Here is a 14,772-nt window from a genome sequence, read left to right on the forward strand (position 1 = left end):
CCAAAAAAAAAAATCGTCGCTGTTCATTATTTTGCTAGAAGCATGATGTTGTCACATTTTTAAATATACTTTAAGTCTATTATTTAGTCAACAACTTATAATTGTGCTCAAATTTACTTCTTATATCATTTAAAGTATTGTAGGCAAGATATTTTCTGTAAGAGTTGCTCTCAACTTAGTATTACTTGGATGGAAGTAATATTAACTTAAAGTTTAAGATTGATGCATTCTGGTAACAATTACCAAGTACATGAGACTAGGATGCAAGTAATATTAACTTAAGAAGGAAAGAGAGATGGTGAATTCATATTTTTTCACTAATAAAAAATTAATCATTAAACTAATATTTATTGATAAAATAAAAATATTTTATTTTCGTAAAAAAGGCAAAAAAAACTTTTATTGCCGTCAAAACAGAAATATTCTAAGAATAAAATAAAAACAGAAATATTCAAATGAAATAAAGAAAAACCCTACTACAACACACCCTTTGCTTTGTCACATATCTACCTAGTATTATGCATAATGATTGAAAATACGTAAGGGTAACGACTGACAATAGCTATCTATTTATCTCCTCTATATTATGAATAATAATATATGTATATTTTATTGAAGATAATTTAGTTTTGATCAAATAAAATTATCACGAATCACAAATTTTCTTTTAATTATTTCATGCAATTGTATATTAAGAATATTAGTATATTATAAACACTTATTTAATAGTTTTCATTTTTCATATATCTTTTTCTTTATATTATATTTTCTTTCTTTAATGATGATAATTAGTATCTTTACCTCTTTAGTGAAATTCTGATATATTTATACAAGTTTTGATTTTTTAATCAATTATAAAACCAACTCTCAATTTAAAAATTAATCACATTTAAAATTTTTTTTTTTTTTCTTACAATATATTATGCAGAAATTAAACCTAAATCAATTCTCACAAATTTAACGTTAGTTGAGGTACGGCCATTGAAATGATAAAGTTTTCTCCCATTCTTTCTCTCAAGTAAAATTAAACATTTTTATCCGAATACAAATTCAGACATCTCCAAGTAAATCACGTAAGAACACTCAAATCGTACTTTAGCGTCGTCGTCGTGACTCGTGACAATAGCTCTGCAAGTATACTATTACGAACACAGAGTCAAAAATGGAAAAAGCAATACTGGACTCGCTATTAATCACTGTAATTTATCGTTTGGTACGTGTTTTTATGTTTATTTTTTTAGATAATCTTTGATCAAACATTTATTGATTATAATATAAGTTTAATATTCATGCACTCGCTCACAGTTACATTGTCAGTAAATAAATATTTTTCTCTTATAATATTTTAATAGTTCTACTTTTAAGTTTAAACTTTTCTTATCGAAAAATCACCATTTTCTTATTTTTAATATTTTGGATTAATTAAGATTCTATTTATTCACAAAAAATTACGATTTTAGTTTCTAAATTTTTTTAAAATTTGTTTTTTTTTAAGTTTTGAACAAAAATTTAACTTAACTTCTTTTTGTTAAATTTGTTAGTCCATAAACAAAAATTTAATCTATCGCTAAACTTTCAAGAAATTTTGTTAATATGTTTTGAATCTGTCATTGAATAAATTTTGTTAATTAGTAACTAAATAAATAAATTATTGTTACGTAATATAATATCACTGCCATATTATTTCCTAACAAAAGAAATCTAATGATATAGAATAAAATATGTATTTGATGAAACCGGGAGTCAAATATTTTTAATAAAATAATATTTTATAAAATTGAAAGGTAAAAGAAAAAGAAAAGAGAGAAGGGGGACCATAAGATTCATGTTATAGTAGGAGGACAAATAGGCGTGAACAGCGAACAATTTTCCCGAAAGGTGGGGCCGTATATGAAAAAATAAAAAAAGTAGGGTCCACTAATAGGGTGGGACCACTCGAGGCGGCGGCTGTTTCTGAAGCCAAAATTGAGGATGGTCCCCACTCCACCTCAGCACGTGCTTCCTCTCGAATTGGATGGTCCCCACTCCACTCATCACGTGCTTCATCTCCAATTGGATGGTCCCCCCTTAATTCCAAGTGCTCCAATCCACCACTCACCACTGAGACTTGCGACGTTTGAAATCACACTCGCACTCAGACATTCTATCACCAACTAACATTCATTTTTTTTTTCTTTTCTCGGTATACCTAATGCTTTAATTATTTTGAAGATTTAATTGTTTATAATTATTATAACAATAACTATCTTATTTAGTGTAAATATTTATTATTCTCAGTTTATCCTCAACTGTTTTTTTTATTACTACCTATTTGAAAAAATAAAAAATAAATTATCACTCTCAAACATGAACAACATACTTAATTGTTTCGCTATCACACAACTTCAATTATTTTATAAATAATGACCCATAAAGTGCCTCATTTGCCCCTCCCCAGTAATAATATAAAGATTTTTATATCACCATTGTTGATTTTTTATAATAATTATTTGTCATCATAATATGTCAAATTAAACTTTTATTTTATTTCGTGGATATATTATATTAACTTTTTCGGTTAATAGCGTTCATTGATTATTTATTTATTTTGATCATCACTTTTGTTTTTTCCAAAAAAATTAATGAAAAAAATGCACTTGTACTATTACAATTGAACGTAATTGAATCACTGTAAATTGCAAGATACACTGTTATGAGTAAATAGCATAATTTCTTAGAGTAGGTTCAATAACAATGTAGTGGTAGTAGTAAATTGCAACCCTCTTTTCTGATTATATTATATTATTCCCCTACCTTGTATTAACCTATGTTTACTGTTTGTTTCAAAATAATGAATGATTACAATTAAAATTAAACTAAGTTTTCATGTATCTCTCTTAACTTTCTCATTACACTGATCCTAGTGAGTTGAAACATAAAGACTATATCAAAAGAAATAGTTAGAAACAAAAAAAATTCTTAGTAAGGAAAAGAAATGTAAGTTTTGTAGCTTTTTTTTTTATGAATATCAATAATACAAAACGAAACATGATCTTAGAAACATATGTTACTCACACAACTAGTAAAAGACAATGCCTATCAGTTTCTGGAAACAATACCTAATTTTTTACGGGGCAAACAATTTTTTTATTACATATATACAAATAAAAAAATATTGTGGGACAATTGGCCCACACCCTAATACATGGATGCACCAGTGGTTGAAAATATACAATTAACTCATTGAACCAATAACTAATAATGCATGAGGTGCCATAGATGTTACAAAGTGTTTGGTGTAAGTGTTTTATTAACTAAAAATGAAATACAAGAGTCTTATTTATAAAAATTCGACGCCTTTATTTTTTGTTTTTTTTTTATAAAACTTCATAAACATGTATACAAGGGCTTCACACGATTCGTACATTGTGTCAATCTATTTGTTAAAAATATCTATACTAACAATTTCTCTTTGATTTGGACTTTTGCATCAAATTTGTTTCCTTTGATACTTAACTAGTTAGCCTCCTCCATTTCTGATTTCTTTGATTTCGATGTTGAACCTTGACCTGAAATTTTGATCATTTGCCAACACTTCATTAATCAACTTTAAACTTTAATTCGAAGCATGGTATTTAAAAAATTTAAATAGACAAGGCGAATGCATTTTAATGCATCTTTCAACACACGGAATTTTTTAAAGTTGACACCGACATATGTTACATGTAAAATTTGCACCTCTTATAGACATATTTGAAGAAGTTTAGTTCATGTCTATTAATATATATAAGTTTAAATAAAATATTATCATATTCAAATTTAACTCGGAAATGACTCATTTTGTTCAATACCAATCAATATCTTAACTCTTAAGACGTTGGCATTATTTCTTACGAAATTAGCTTTTCATGCTAAATTGTCGATGTTGGAGATGGCGTGCATTTGCATTGCTTAAACTGTAAGACTAAGAATAAAGAAAAAAATGGGATCGAGTTTCTTCTATATTCTACACGTGACACATGTGCTTTGTTTTATCATCAACAACGGCTCATAATTCTTCCACTGATCACGAATATTGTGTTTGCAGTGATTCCCAGCTAGTAATTTTAGTTATTTTATTAATAATAAAATGATTTCACAAAATTAACGATAAAGTGATATTATCATATTTTTATATATTTAAAGATTAAATTAAATTTTTATTTTAATAATTAAATTGCCATCAACTTACATATTTAATGATCAAAATCATCATTTATCTTATATAAAAATATAAAATTAAAATGTGAAAATTATTTTTCAAATTATATGTATTTTATTTTTTAAGTGAGAGTGAAACATGATAATTAAGTTCCATTTTGTTTAACAAGGAGTAATCATTGATGAAAATTTGTTTTAGTATCCCATTTTGTTTAACAAGGATTAATAATGGATGGAAATCTATTTTAGTTTTTTTTTTAAACGGTGAACAAGGGAATGACAATGAGGTAGGACATTCTAACTATGTTGATGTTTCCTACCTCACTCGTCATAAGAATATCCTAAATATCATATCAATAATAATAATAACAAAAAAAAAAAGAAAACAAAGAAACATGGGGACATGATCTAAAATCCATGCCAAAAGGACACTATATCAAAAGAATATGTAGTTAGGTAGGTCAAGTCTATTTCTGTCTTAGCTGACTTGATTATTGCTATACTATTTAATATAGTTTAAGGCCATTTAGTTCTTGGAATTGTCAATTTGATTATCGCTAATGTGTTCATGAATGGGTAGTCGCATGACTGCCAAAATTGTAAAAAAAAAATGTGTTATATCACATGTTTACCACACAAAGTTAGTGGATGTCTAACAATAGGGACATCTTGATGGATGAAATTCAGTTTAGGAAATCATTTGCCATTTTTCTAATTTTAAGGATGAATATCAATATCTCACACTTTCAAGGGATTAAACTGGTGTTTTACTCTTTAACTAATGTAAGTTTGAATTTGATTTCCAAAATTTAAATTTTGACACATTATATCAATAAAAATGAGGTACGGTGATTTTTTTTCTCTGACCAAGGTGCAGTAATTTAAATATTTTATGTATAATTTTTTAATTTGAAAAATCATCGTGTTAATTTATTTTTATTCAATATAATAAAATATTTACTCTTTTCATAACTTTTTATTTAATTTTACAAATAATCATGCCAAGCACGAAAAACGTTTCCATTATCTTATACTGGTTGAAAAAGTGTGAACTAAACCATGGTATTATCAGCATTTCAAAAAAGCCGCGGGAAAAATATATTTTCGAACTTTGTAGACGTAACATGTGTGATAGTATTGAAGAATTTGTTGCATTAACTAAACCCTTAAATCTTGTAGTGACTTGGAAGGAAAAATGAAAGGAATATGTTGATGAAAGCCTAAAGATTAAAGTAACATCAGGCTATTAGATTGCGTATGGGACTTGAATTCGGAAACAATTACAAAACTCCTCGATCGTCAGTTTATGGCTTTATGCTTTACACGGTGGAATGCATCAACCATCAGTTTTGAACCTAACAAAAAATAATAACCGACAATTCTACTCGCATAACATTTTTTTTACAGCTTTTTATAATTAAGAAAAATATAATAAAGCAAAATTAAAAAAATACTAATGTTGTAAAAATTATGTAAACTAATCTGACTAACTAATAAATAATAGACTTTAAAAGTAGAAAAAAAAATGTTTGCCACATTGACTTTATCTACCCCTTGCCGTTTGGTAAGACTAAATAAAAAACGTGGCTTCAATGCATGGCAAGTTGGCTATTGTAGGTCCATACTTATAATCTAAAGCTTTCCTTTCGTTACACTTTTAATTTCTTACATGCTCCTATTCATTATTTCCTTTGTTGTATTACTGTGTTTGAGCATCAAAATTAAAGTAAACATCTAATCAGTGATTAAAAGATCTTAGTTCATGACATCCGATCATTAAGAAAGGTTCATCGAGCTGTTTATTCTAAACGATAATATTATTTACTCACTTTTTTTATTTTAAAAAAAAGAGAGCAATTTGTAGTTCTTTCCTTGTAAAAAAAAGTCAAAAGCGTAAGGTAAATATGTGTAAAAAGTAAAACGAAGAGTTTACTTAAATCACTTTCAGTGGCTTTTTTAATAAGTTCAAGACATTGCAATCTCGCTCATAATTTGGCACTAAGTTCAATAAAGATCAAGAGATTAACTAAAGTTTAAGATACTAATTAGCTTGACTACATAAAATACACAACCCTCAACATATTCAATTTTATTTTGTATTTTGCAACAACGTAATAAAAAGGGTATGCGAATTTTAAGAAGTGTGATATACTACTATTTAACATAGATTGAGAAGAGTAAATATAATTATCCAAACATAGCTTTCGTTTTCTAAAGGAACCAATGAAACGTAGAACATAAATAATCTTATCCAGACAATTTTGTAATCCATATAGACCATCGGATGACAATTATCAGTAGATATAGAATCTGAAAATATCATTGTGTGGTTAGAGATACTAATAGGTTGAATAAGGTACCACAAAACGTGCGAATTAATTAGCATGAATTTGTTGTAGTTTAACTAGTAATTAGTTTAAGTTTTACATATACACTTGGAGGAAGGATTTACTGACCATGATTCTAAAATAAGAAAATGAGAATTTTTAATAATAGTCACGGGACGGAGATTACAATTAATACTAATATTTATTAAAGGACCTTTAATTTATCTTAATAATCCTTTAATATTAACATAGGTGATAATTAATTACTTTATACACATACATACATATAATTAATTAATTAAGTTGTGTTAAATATTTACCAAAATATTCGTGATTAGACGCACCATTTAAAATGAGATTTTACTTTTAACATTATATGAATCTTTATTAAAATTGAAATAAATTTATTATTCTTTATCTTATTATAATTGTCGTGTAAAAAAATATTCAAAATAATTATCAAAATTATTTTAAAATAATTATCATTTTAGTTTTTTTAATGTAACATTAATTACTTATATATATATATATATATATATATATATATATATATTAATGATGAATTACAAAATCTAAAAATAAATTAATGATGATATAAGATTAATTTTATAAAATTATTATTATATTTCATCTATTAATTATTTTTTTCTTGATTTACATAAAATAATCTAAGATTACAATTATCTTGGGATGATGGGAGTAATGTAAATTAATCCAAGTACCATTAAGGACTTTAGTAATGCCACGTAAAATGGTATAATTTAATGTTTTTTTGTGAAGGAATAATTTAATGTAATTATGAAAAATACGGTGGAATTAAACAAAAAGATAAATACAAATAATAAATTCTTTAATATTTTCTTTCAAACACATTTGTTATTAAGTTTTTTGAGTGTATTTCTTATTTGGTGGAATTCGTATAATATTAATTATATGGGCCTTATTAGTCATTCAGTGAAACTCATTTCTTAAGATAGTGAAATTTATATAAATTTTAACTAATAAACAAGTGTATGTTAAAAAAAATGTTTAAAAGTGCATTGCTAATCTCTTTAAAGGAGATTTTTGTTATCTGCATACACTGTATTGAAAAAAAAGGAAAAAAAATCGAGGTCACTTCAAATGCTCTCTGTCTCTCTTAAACAAAAGGTTAAGGCACGTAAAGAAAATACAACATTGTATATGAATATGAGCTAAGTAGCTCATACCACCTAGTCAACAATTAATTGGATTTTTTTTATAGAGAATTGGATTATTTATGTGGTTGAAGATCAACTTATTTAACTCGCAATAATTTATAAAGGCTATTGAATTTGTTTAGTCACTATTAAAATATTGGATCATGGTCTAAAGAATCCTTTGAACAATTTTTTCTTTAAAAAATATTAACTTGAGATAAAAGGTTGACTTCGAATTCATGGGTACGTATAGAGATATTAAATATTAACCGACAAGAGGACGAAAGATGGGTAACAGTTTTATACCGGAGGCAAAGGCGGGATCATACTATTTAATAGTATTTTATTTGGATTTAAATATAATTTGGGTTCTATTATTTTATTTCATTTGGTAATCTTAATCTCATTATTTTAAAATTGAGATATTTGATTATTTTATTTTAAAAAAATCATAATTTTAACTTTTTTTAATTTTAAAATATAAATATTTAATTTTTATATTTTAAAAAATCCACTGATAAAATAGTTTATTTTGTTTAAGTTTTTTTTTTACTTTATTGTAATTAATTAAATCATATCTTGAGGATATATTAAATGAATATATTAGGTTTAAAATTTAATTAGATCAAAACAAAAGAATTAAAACATAGATTAAATTAAAAATTTGATCAAAATTATTTTTTAAAAAAAATAAGAGGATTAAATGTCTTTATTTTAAAATAGAAGGATCGAAATTATAATTTTTTAAAAATAGAATGACCAAATGTGTCAATTTTAAAAAATAGAGGAATCAAATTAGAAATTAGGGAAAACATAATTACATTTAAGCCTTTTATTCATTATACAAATACTTTTACAAAGGAAAAATAAATTGCTTAATATTTTATGTACACAAATATAATTTGTTTAAAAAATAAGTTAATTTTGATATTTACTCTTATATTTTTATTATTTAATTTAATTTATAGTTTTACTGAAATTTATTTTTATTTAGATAAATCTTATCAAATGATAATTCATGTAATTAATGAATTATTAGTATGCAGGAACTACAATTACGTTATCACTTTAGAGACTATATAATAATAAATAAAAAATTATAAATTTCAATGAAATCTAAGATTAAATAAAACATCATAATTAACACTATTCATTTTTTATAGACAAATATGTGTTAGACAAGTGGTTTTAATAACTTAAGATAGAGGGTGAATTAAGTCTTATATTCCCACCAACAAACTTTTACTACTTATAAATGACAGACTCGATTTATACTGGTTCGGCCACTTTTCGTGCCTACGTCCAGTTCTCAAGCAACTCACTTGAGATTTTTCACTATCTTTGTAAAAATCATTTTTACAACTTTTAAAACACTCAAGAAATCCCTTTCCGTTGTGTTCAGGAAACTCACAATTTAAAAGACAATCAGTCTCTTGAATACAATTAAATTTCTGAGAAAAAAGAAAAAGATTTCTCTCCTTTAGAATGAATAATACAATTTGAAGTTCATGGATGAACTCTCAATAGATTTACAAGTGTTTGTCCAAGTATTGTTGAGAGAGCATTTGATAATGAAGTTCTATTGGAATATCTCTCTTGCTTTTTGAAAACACATATATATAGATCCTTAATGCATTTTCAAAATGGGTTGAAGAGATGTGTTTTTTTTAAAAAAAATTCTTAATTTTTTTACCGGTAATCGATTACAAGTTTTTGGTAATCGATTATACAATTATATTTTGAAGGGTCATGACATTTGAATTTGAATTTCAAGAGTTCCATTGTCGGTAATCAATTACAGACATCTAGTAATCGATTACAGGTTCAAAATACAAATAGCTATTTTTCAAGATTGTCTTATGATAATCGATTACAGTGCCTGGTAATCGATTACTAGAGTCTTGGATGTCTTGGAAACACTTTGTTTTGAGATAAGACTTAATCTTGAGTTAATCTTAAAACAAGACTTTGTTTGTTGAAGCAACATTGAATTAATCTTGAAGCAATGTTTATCCTTTGAAGCAATCTTGTTTGATTATTCTTTAACATCATCAAAATTATATATTCATACATTAACATTTTTTCCCTTTTTGATGATGATAATCATTATCAAGTGATTTTTTTTCAGCATCATCAAAATATGCATGATTCACAATATTTTTTCAATAATTATGTTATCAACAAATTTTATTAATAATTATTTTGTTAATCATCTTTAGTAAAAAAATTATATCTGTTCATTTTGTTTTATTCACAGAATTTTAACTCTAACCTTGTTTAAAAAAATTAAAGTGCAGATTAATTCATATTAGGCAATTACTGCAAAGATATATTTAAACTCATTTAGAAAAAAATAAACTCATAAAATGTATTTCATATATTCTAAAATAAGTGTTGTATTTAAAAAATATTTTAAAATAAATATGGTGTTAACTTTTTAATATAATATCAGTTATTTTTGTATTTATATCTATTACAGATGTCACTTTAATTTTATAAAATGAGTATGCTATGTATAAAATAATTTAGGATGATATTAACCTAATGTCTCATTCGAATATAAAGTGTTGAAATTCGTTTAACCAAGTCTAGACGGATGCGTGTATAAAAATGCAGGAAGGGCCACGCTGAAAATTAAAAAAAAAAAAAACAAGAAGAAGAAAAAAGCGGGGCTCACTGAAAAAGCAGTTTCCCGAATTAGTAAGTAATGACCGGAAAACCACTGTCAGGGATACTGAAAACCGCCTCATCTCTGAAATCTTGTTCGTAACCATTAATACAACGTTGGTAGTAACTCACAAAAGCCTCTGTTCCCTCCCTTTCCTTCACTTTACCATGTCCATGAACCAATAGTAGCTACCTTTCACGAACACAAACAAAGCCACTCTCTCGTTTTATATGGCGTACCACCATAACCCCCAAGAGCTTCCACTTCACCATTTCACTGACCAACAACAACACCATAACCAACCTCTCGTTGACAACTCCTTGCTCTCCGACCCTGCTTCCAAACCTGCCTCCGATCCTCATCAACCCGCGCCAAATTGGCTCAACAACGCCCTTCTCCGCACGCACTACACTGACAACAACAACAACAACAACGTTAACGCTGCTAACAACAACACCAACAACGGCACCAACTTCCTCAATCTTCACACTTCCACTTCCGACTCCGGCCAATGGCTTGCTCGCCCGATCCTCAACCGCAACCACAGCGAGGTCATCGACGACGTGACCGGCGCCGGCGACTCCAACATGGCGGCCGCCGAATCCGGCGATTTGAAGGGTGATGCGGCGGCGGTGGAGGGAGGAAGCGACGGGCTTATGAACTGGCAGAATGCGAGGCTGAAGGCGGAGATTCTAGCGCATCCTCTGTACGAACAGCTTCTGTCGGCACACGTGGCGTGCTTGCGGATCGCCACGCCGGTCGACCAGTTGCCAAGGATCGACGCTCAGCTCACACAGTCCCAGAATGTGGTCGCCAAGTACTCTGCCTTCGGACAAGCCATCGTTGGCGACGATAAAGAACTCGATCAGTTCTTGGTATTTTCCTTCTTTTTCTTATTTTTTCCTTCGAATTAATTATATATGATTAATTAGTATTATTCTTTTTTATTTTTTTTATTTTTCCTCTATGTGTGTGCAATGGAGGATTTTCACTTTTTCCACTGCAAATCTTAATTTTAAACTCGTGCTTTGAATCCGATGTCGTTTTTTGGATTGTCTTTGAAGACAATCCACAGAACGGTGAAAAGTTTTCTCCGCTAAGAAAGTGAAACAGACATGGTTCCTTGCTTGCTTGCTTTCACGGAGAATGAAATTATTCAAATTAAGTCAGATGTAGAATGATGGTTATTGTTTGAAATTAAATAGATTGGAAACAAGTGGTTCGTATTTGACACCTGAATTAATATAACCCCAAGTTCAGATGATTTTACTGTTACGTCTCCTATTCCATATCCTTATAGATCTTGATTATGTTCTTTGTTGTTTTTTCATGGTGTGTGATTTTTTATGTGATGGAGCTTATCATCTGCTATTATACATTTACAACTGACAATTTTGATATTTTCTTAATTGATGCTGCAGTCCCACTATGTTCTGTTGCTCTGTTCTTTCAAAGAACAACTTCAACAGCATGTCCGGGTCCATGCAATGGAAGCAGTCATGGCTTGTTGGGAGATTGAGCAATCCTTACAAAGTTTAACAGGTACAGCGATATTCTTTTTAGTGATTGTTACATCTCAACATAAAAATAAACCAATAAAGGTTGGTTACATGATAAAATGGAAATCAGTACCAGAAAATGATAAAATGGAAATAACTTGATTCAAGTTACCTCAATTATGTTCCTGCTATCAATGAACCAGCCTGTAATTTACTCTCCCAAACACAATATTTTAGTTATTTATGACCAATTTTTAGAAAACTGCAATCATTTATAAAAAAAGGCTCCTCTCTAAAAAATTTACTCACAATTTCAATGGGAAGAAATCTCAAATAATATTTTATAGGAAAATAGGCGTAACATGTGCTGCTGTATGTTTGTGATTAACTATTAACTAATAACTATACGGTCTCGGGTCGGGAACTTGGGACAGAGTCGTTTCTGGCAATTAATTTAGACTGAGGGTACTTAAGTTCTCGAAATCAGGGATTTTACCTGCCGTGAGTTGTAACCTCATGTTCAAATTTTCTTACAAGGTCAACTATCAGTCAATATTGCAAGGTTCAGTGTAACAATCAATGATATGCAAGTCCTTAATTGTTGTTGGACTAAGAGAAGCATGGCTACAGAGATTAATTTTCCTTATCTTTTAACATATAAGGTCTGAGGGGATTTGTGAGACTTCAAATCTTGGCTTCTTAACTTAATTAAAATAGAAACATATATAACCAAATAGCGAAGAATATACCAAACCCCCCACTTATTGTCTCAGATAGAATGATGACAATTTCTGTATTTGATGAAAGTATTGAGGACTTTTAAAGTGCATAGCCCAGTTGTCCATATTTTTTGGCACGTTATGCCAATCTATCGTGCGCTTTGAATGTTACGTAGTCATGAGCCTTTTGATTAGATTAGCTAACTTTTTGTGCACAAATAAACAGCAAAAGCACACGACTCGTTTTGCAATTGGAGGAGTACTAAAGTGATACTAGTATTTTTTTTATCACATGGTGCATGATTTAACAGGAGTTTCACCCGGGGAAGGTACGGGAGCGACAATGTCTGATGAGGAAGATGAACAAGTAGATAGTGATGCCAATCTGTTTGATGGTGCTTTGGATGGTCCTGATAGCATGGGATTCGGTCCTCTTATTCCCACAGAGAATGAGAGGTCCCTCATGGAACGTGTAAGACATGAATTAAAGCACGAATTGAAACAGGTAAGGGATTAAATGTTAATAGCTTTTAAAAGTCTGCGTTCGAGTCCCATCATTTTGAATCTCTTCCCACGTGATTGACCTCAATGTCTTTTTTTAATTTTTTTTTTTTATGTAGGGTTATAAAGAGAAAATTGTGGACATAAGAGAGGAAATTTTACGCAAGAGACGAGCTGGGAAACTTCCTGGTGACACGACCTCTGTCCTTAAAGCTTGGTGGCAATCACATTCCAAGTGGCCTTACCCCACAGTAAGAACCCAAGACTTTACTACATTTTTTTTTTCTCAGTAAACCCTTTTCAAACAAATTTGAACGAATTTAAAGAATAGCAACAAAGATGACCTTGTACATATTTGTTCTAGAATTCAAAGCAAAGAAATAAGGATTAATGATTTTACACATTTGTTTATGCACTTAGTCAGTCCACATGTTAGCACTTGTTGACCATTGACTAAATGAACATAGTAAGCTACTCCAAATTGAAGCTACTCCAGGAGAATTTTACAATTGACATTTTGAAGATTAATAAATGCTGTCTCACAATTTGTTCTTCAATGTTTTTTCAGGAGGAGGATAAGGCACGGTTGGTGCAGGAAACGGGTTTGCAGCTAAAGCAGATCAATAATTGGTTTATCAATCAAAGGAAGAGGAACTGGCATAGCAACCCCTCAACTTCTACTGCCTTGAAGAGCAAGCGCAAAAGGTATTCATATTAAAAGATGCCCTTTTAATAATTTAAAATTTGCATGAGCTTTGCACCAATCTTAATTTAAGAAGTAATGCAGGTCATAGTGGTGCTGATCATCACATGTAAATGGAGGAAAACTCAAGAACCAATCCCTGACTCTGTACTCTGTTAGTTTGTCTCTGCGGTCAATCATGGTGCATGGCAAGGGATTCAAGTAAAGCCAATCATAAAAAAAAAGGTTCACATTTAGCTTCCGCTCATGGAACGGGCCTAACACAGATGTGGAGGATCAAAAGCCTGCAGTACGGTGATGCATCAAAATTAGGGAGTTCAATTAGGAATTACACCGCTATCAAAATGGGTAACTCCATGGGAGCATGATTTTTAGTGATATATATATATATATATATACATTAATGTTTGTGAAATATATATAATAGTGAGGGGTTGTGGGTGTATAGTAATAATCAGAGCATTTTTCCTTCAATAATGCTAAATTTGTTTTTGTTATTCTTAAAATGGTTATTTACATGGAGCTTGGATTTTTTGTTTTCTTAAAATATTCTTCCAATACCTAGTAAAGAGAAATATTGAATGAAAGCGAATATATTTAATGTAGGAAGTATTTAATTAGTACGGCAATTATTAGGAGGAATATAGAGTTGAATTTTGTTGTAGAAACGAAATTTGGTGAGTGGCATTGTGTAGGGTTGTTGCACCTTCAAGTGATTGTAAAGTCATAATCATGACATGGAATAACTTGGTGAAATTAGGAGGGTGAAAACAGAGTTCATAAATTCTTAGGAATGTCTGGTTGGAGGGTAAGTGTTGGTGTGGTGGGTTTATGACAGCAGTGCCTATAGACGTATTTATTTATGGTTAGGAAAAATTCGGGTGGAACAGACAGACTGACAGTGCCTATAGACATTACTGCATTTTATAAGTGGTCCCGTGAGTGATATGTTCTTTGTGGTCTGTGTTTTAAGAGTGACGGCAAATATCATAGTAGCT

General features: G+C 29.4%; 1 protein-coding gene across 2 annotated transcripts; it reads left to right on the forward strand.

Annotated features, from left to right (window-relative positions):
- Nucleotides 1-10,240: 10,240 nt before the first annotated feature.
- LOC100790048 (homeobox protein knotted-1-like 3) lies at nt 10,241-14,321 on the forward strand. Of its 2 annotated transcripts, XM_003522459.5 has the most exons (6): nt 10,241-11,227; nt 11,774-11,894; nt 12,882-13,075; nt 13,191-13,322; nt 13,640-13,776; nt 13,859-14,321. In XM_003522459.5, the coding sequence occupies exons 1-6, from the start codon at nt 10,583-10,585 to the stop codon at nt 13,863-13,865; spliced, it is 1,236 nt and encodes a 411-aa protein (XP_003522507.1). In that variant the 5' UTR covers nt 10,241-10,582; the 3' UTR covers nt 13,866-14,321. The 2 variants fall into 2 exon arrangements, with proteins under 2 accessions (XP_003522507.1, XP_006578127.1); XM_006578064.4 differs by lacking the exon at nt 13,859-14,321 and having other exon boundaries at nt 10,274-11,227; nt 13,640-13,789.
- Nucleotides 14,322-14,772: the final 451 nt, after the last annotated feature.

The sequence above is a fragment of the Glycine max genome, chromosome 4 (assembly GCF_000004515.6).
Source record: "Glycine max cultivar Williams 82 chromosome 4, Glycine_max_v4.0, whole genome shotgun sequence".
In the NCBI taxonomy this organism is placed as follows: Eukaryota; Viridiplantae; Streptophyta; class Magnoliopsida; order Fabales; family Fabaceae; genus Glycine; species Glycine max.

Coding starts and splice junctions, on each gene's coding strand:
- LOC100790048 (XM_006578064.4), top strand. CDS start 10,583: ATGGCGTACCACCATAACCCCCAAGAGCTTCCACTTCACCATTTCACT. Junction 13,076..13,190: donor TAAAGCACGAATTGAAACAG/GTAAGGGATTAA, acceptor TTTTTTATGTAG/GGTTATAAAGAGAAAATTGT. Junction 13,323..13,639: donor CCAAGTGGCCTTACCCCACA/GTAAGAACCCAA, acceptor ATGTTTTTTCAG/GAGGAGGATAAGGCACGGTT.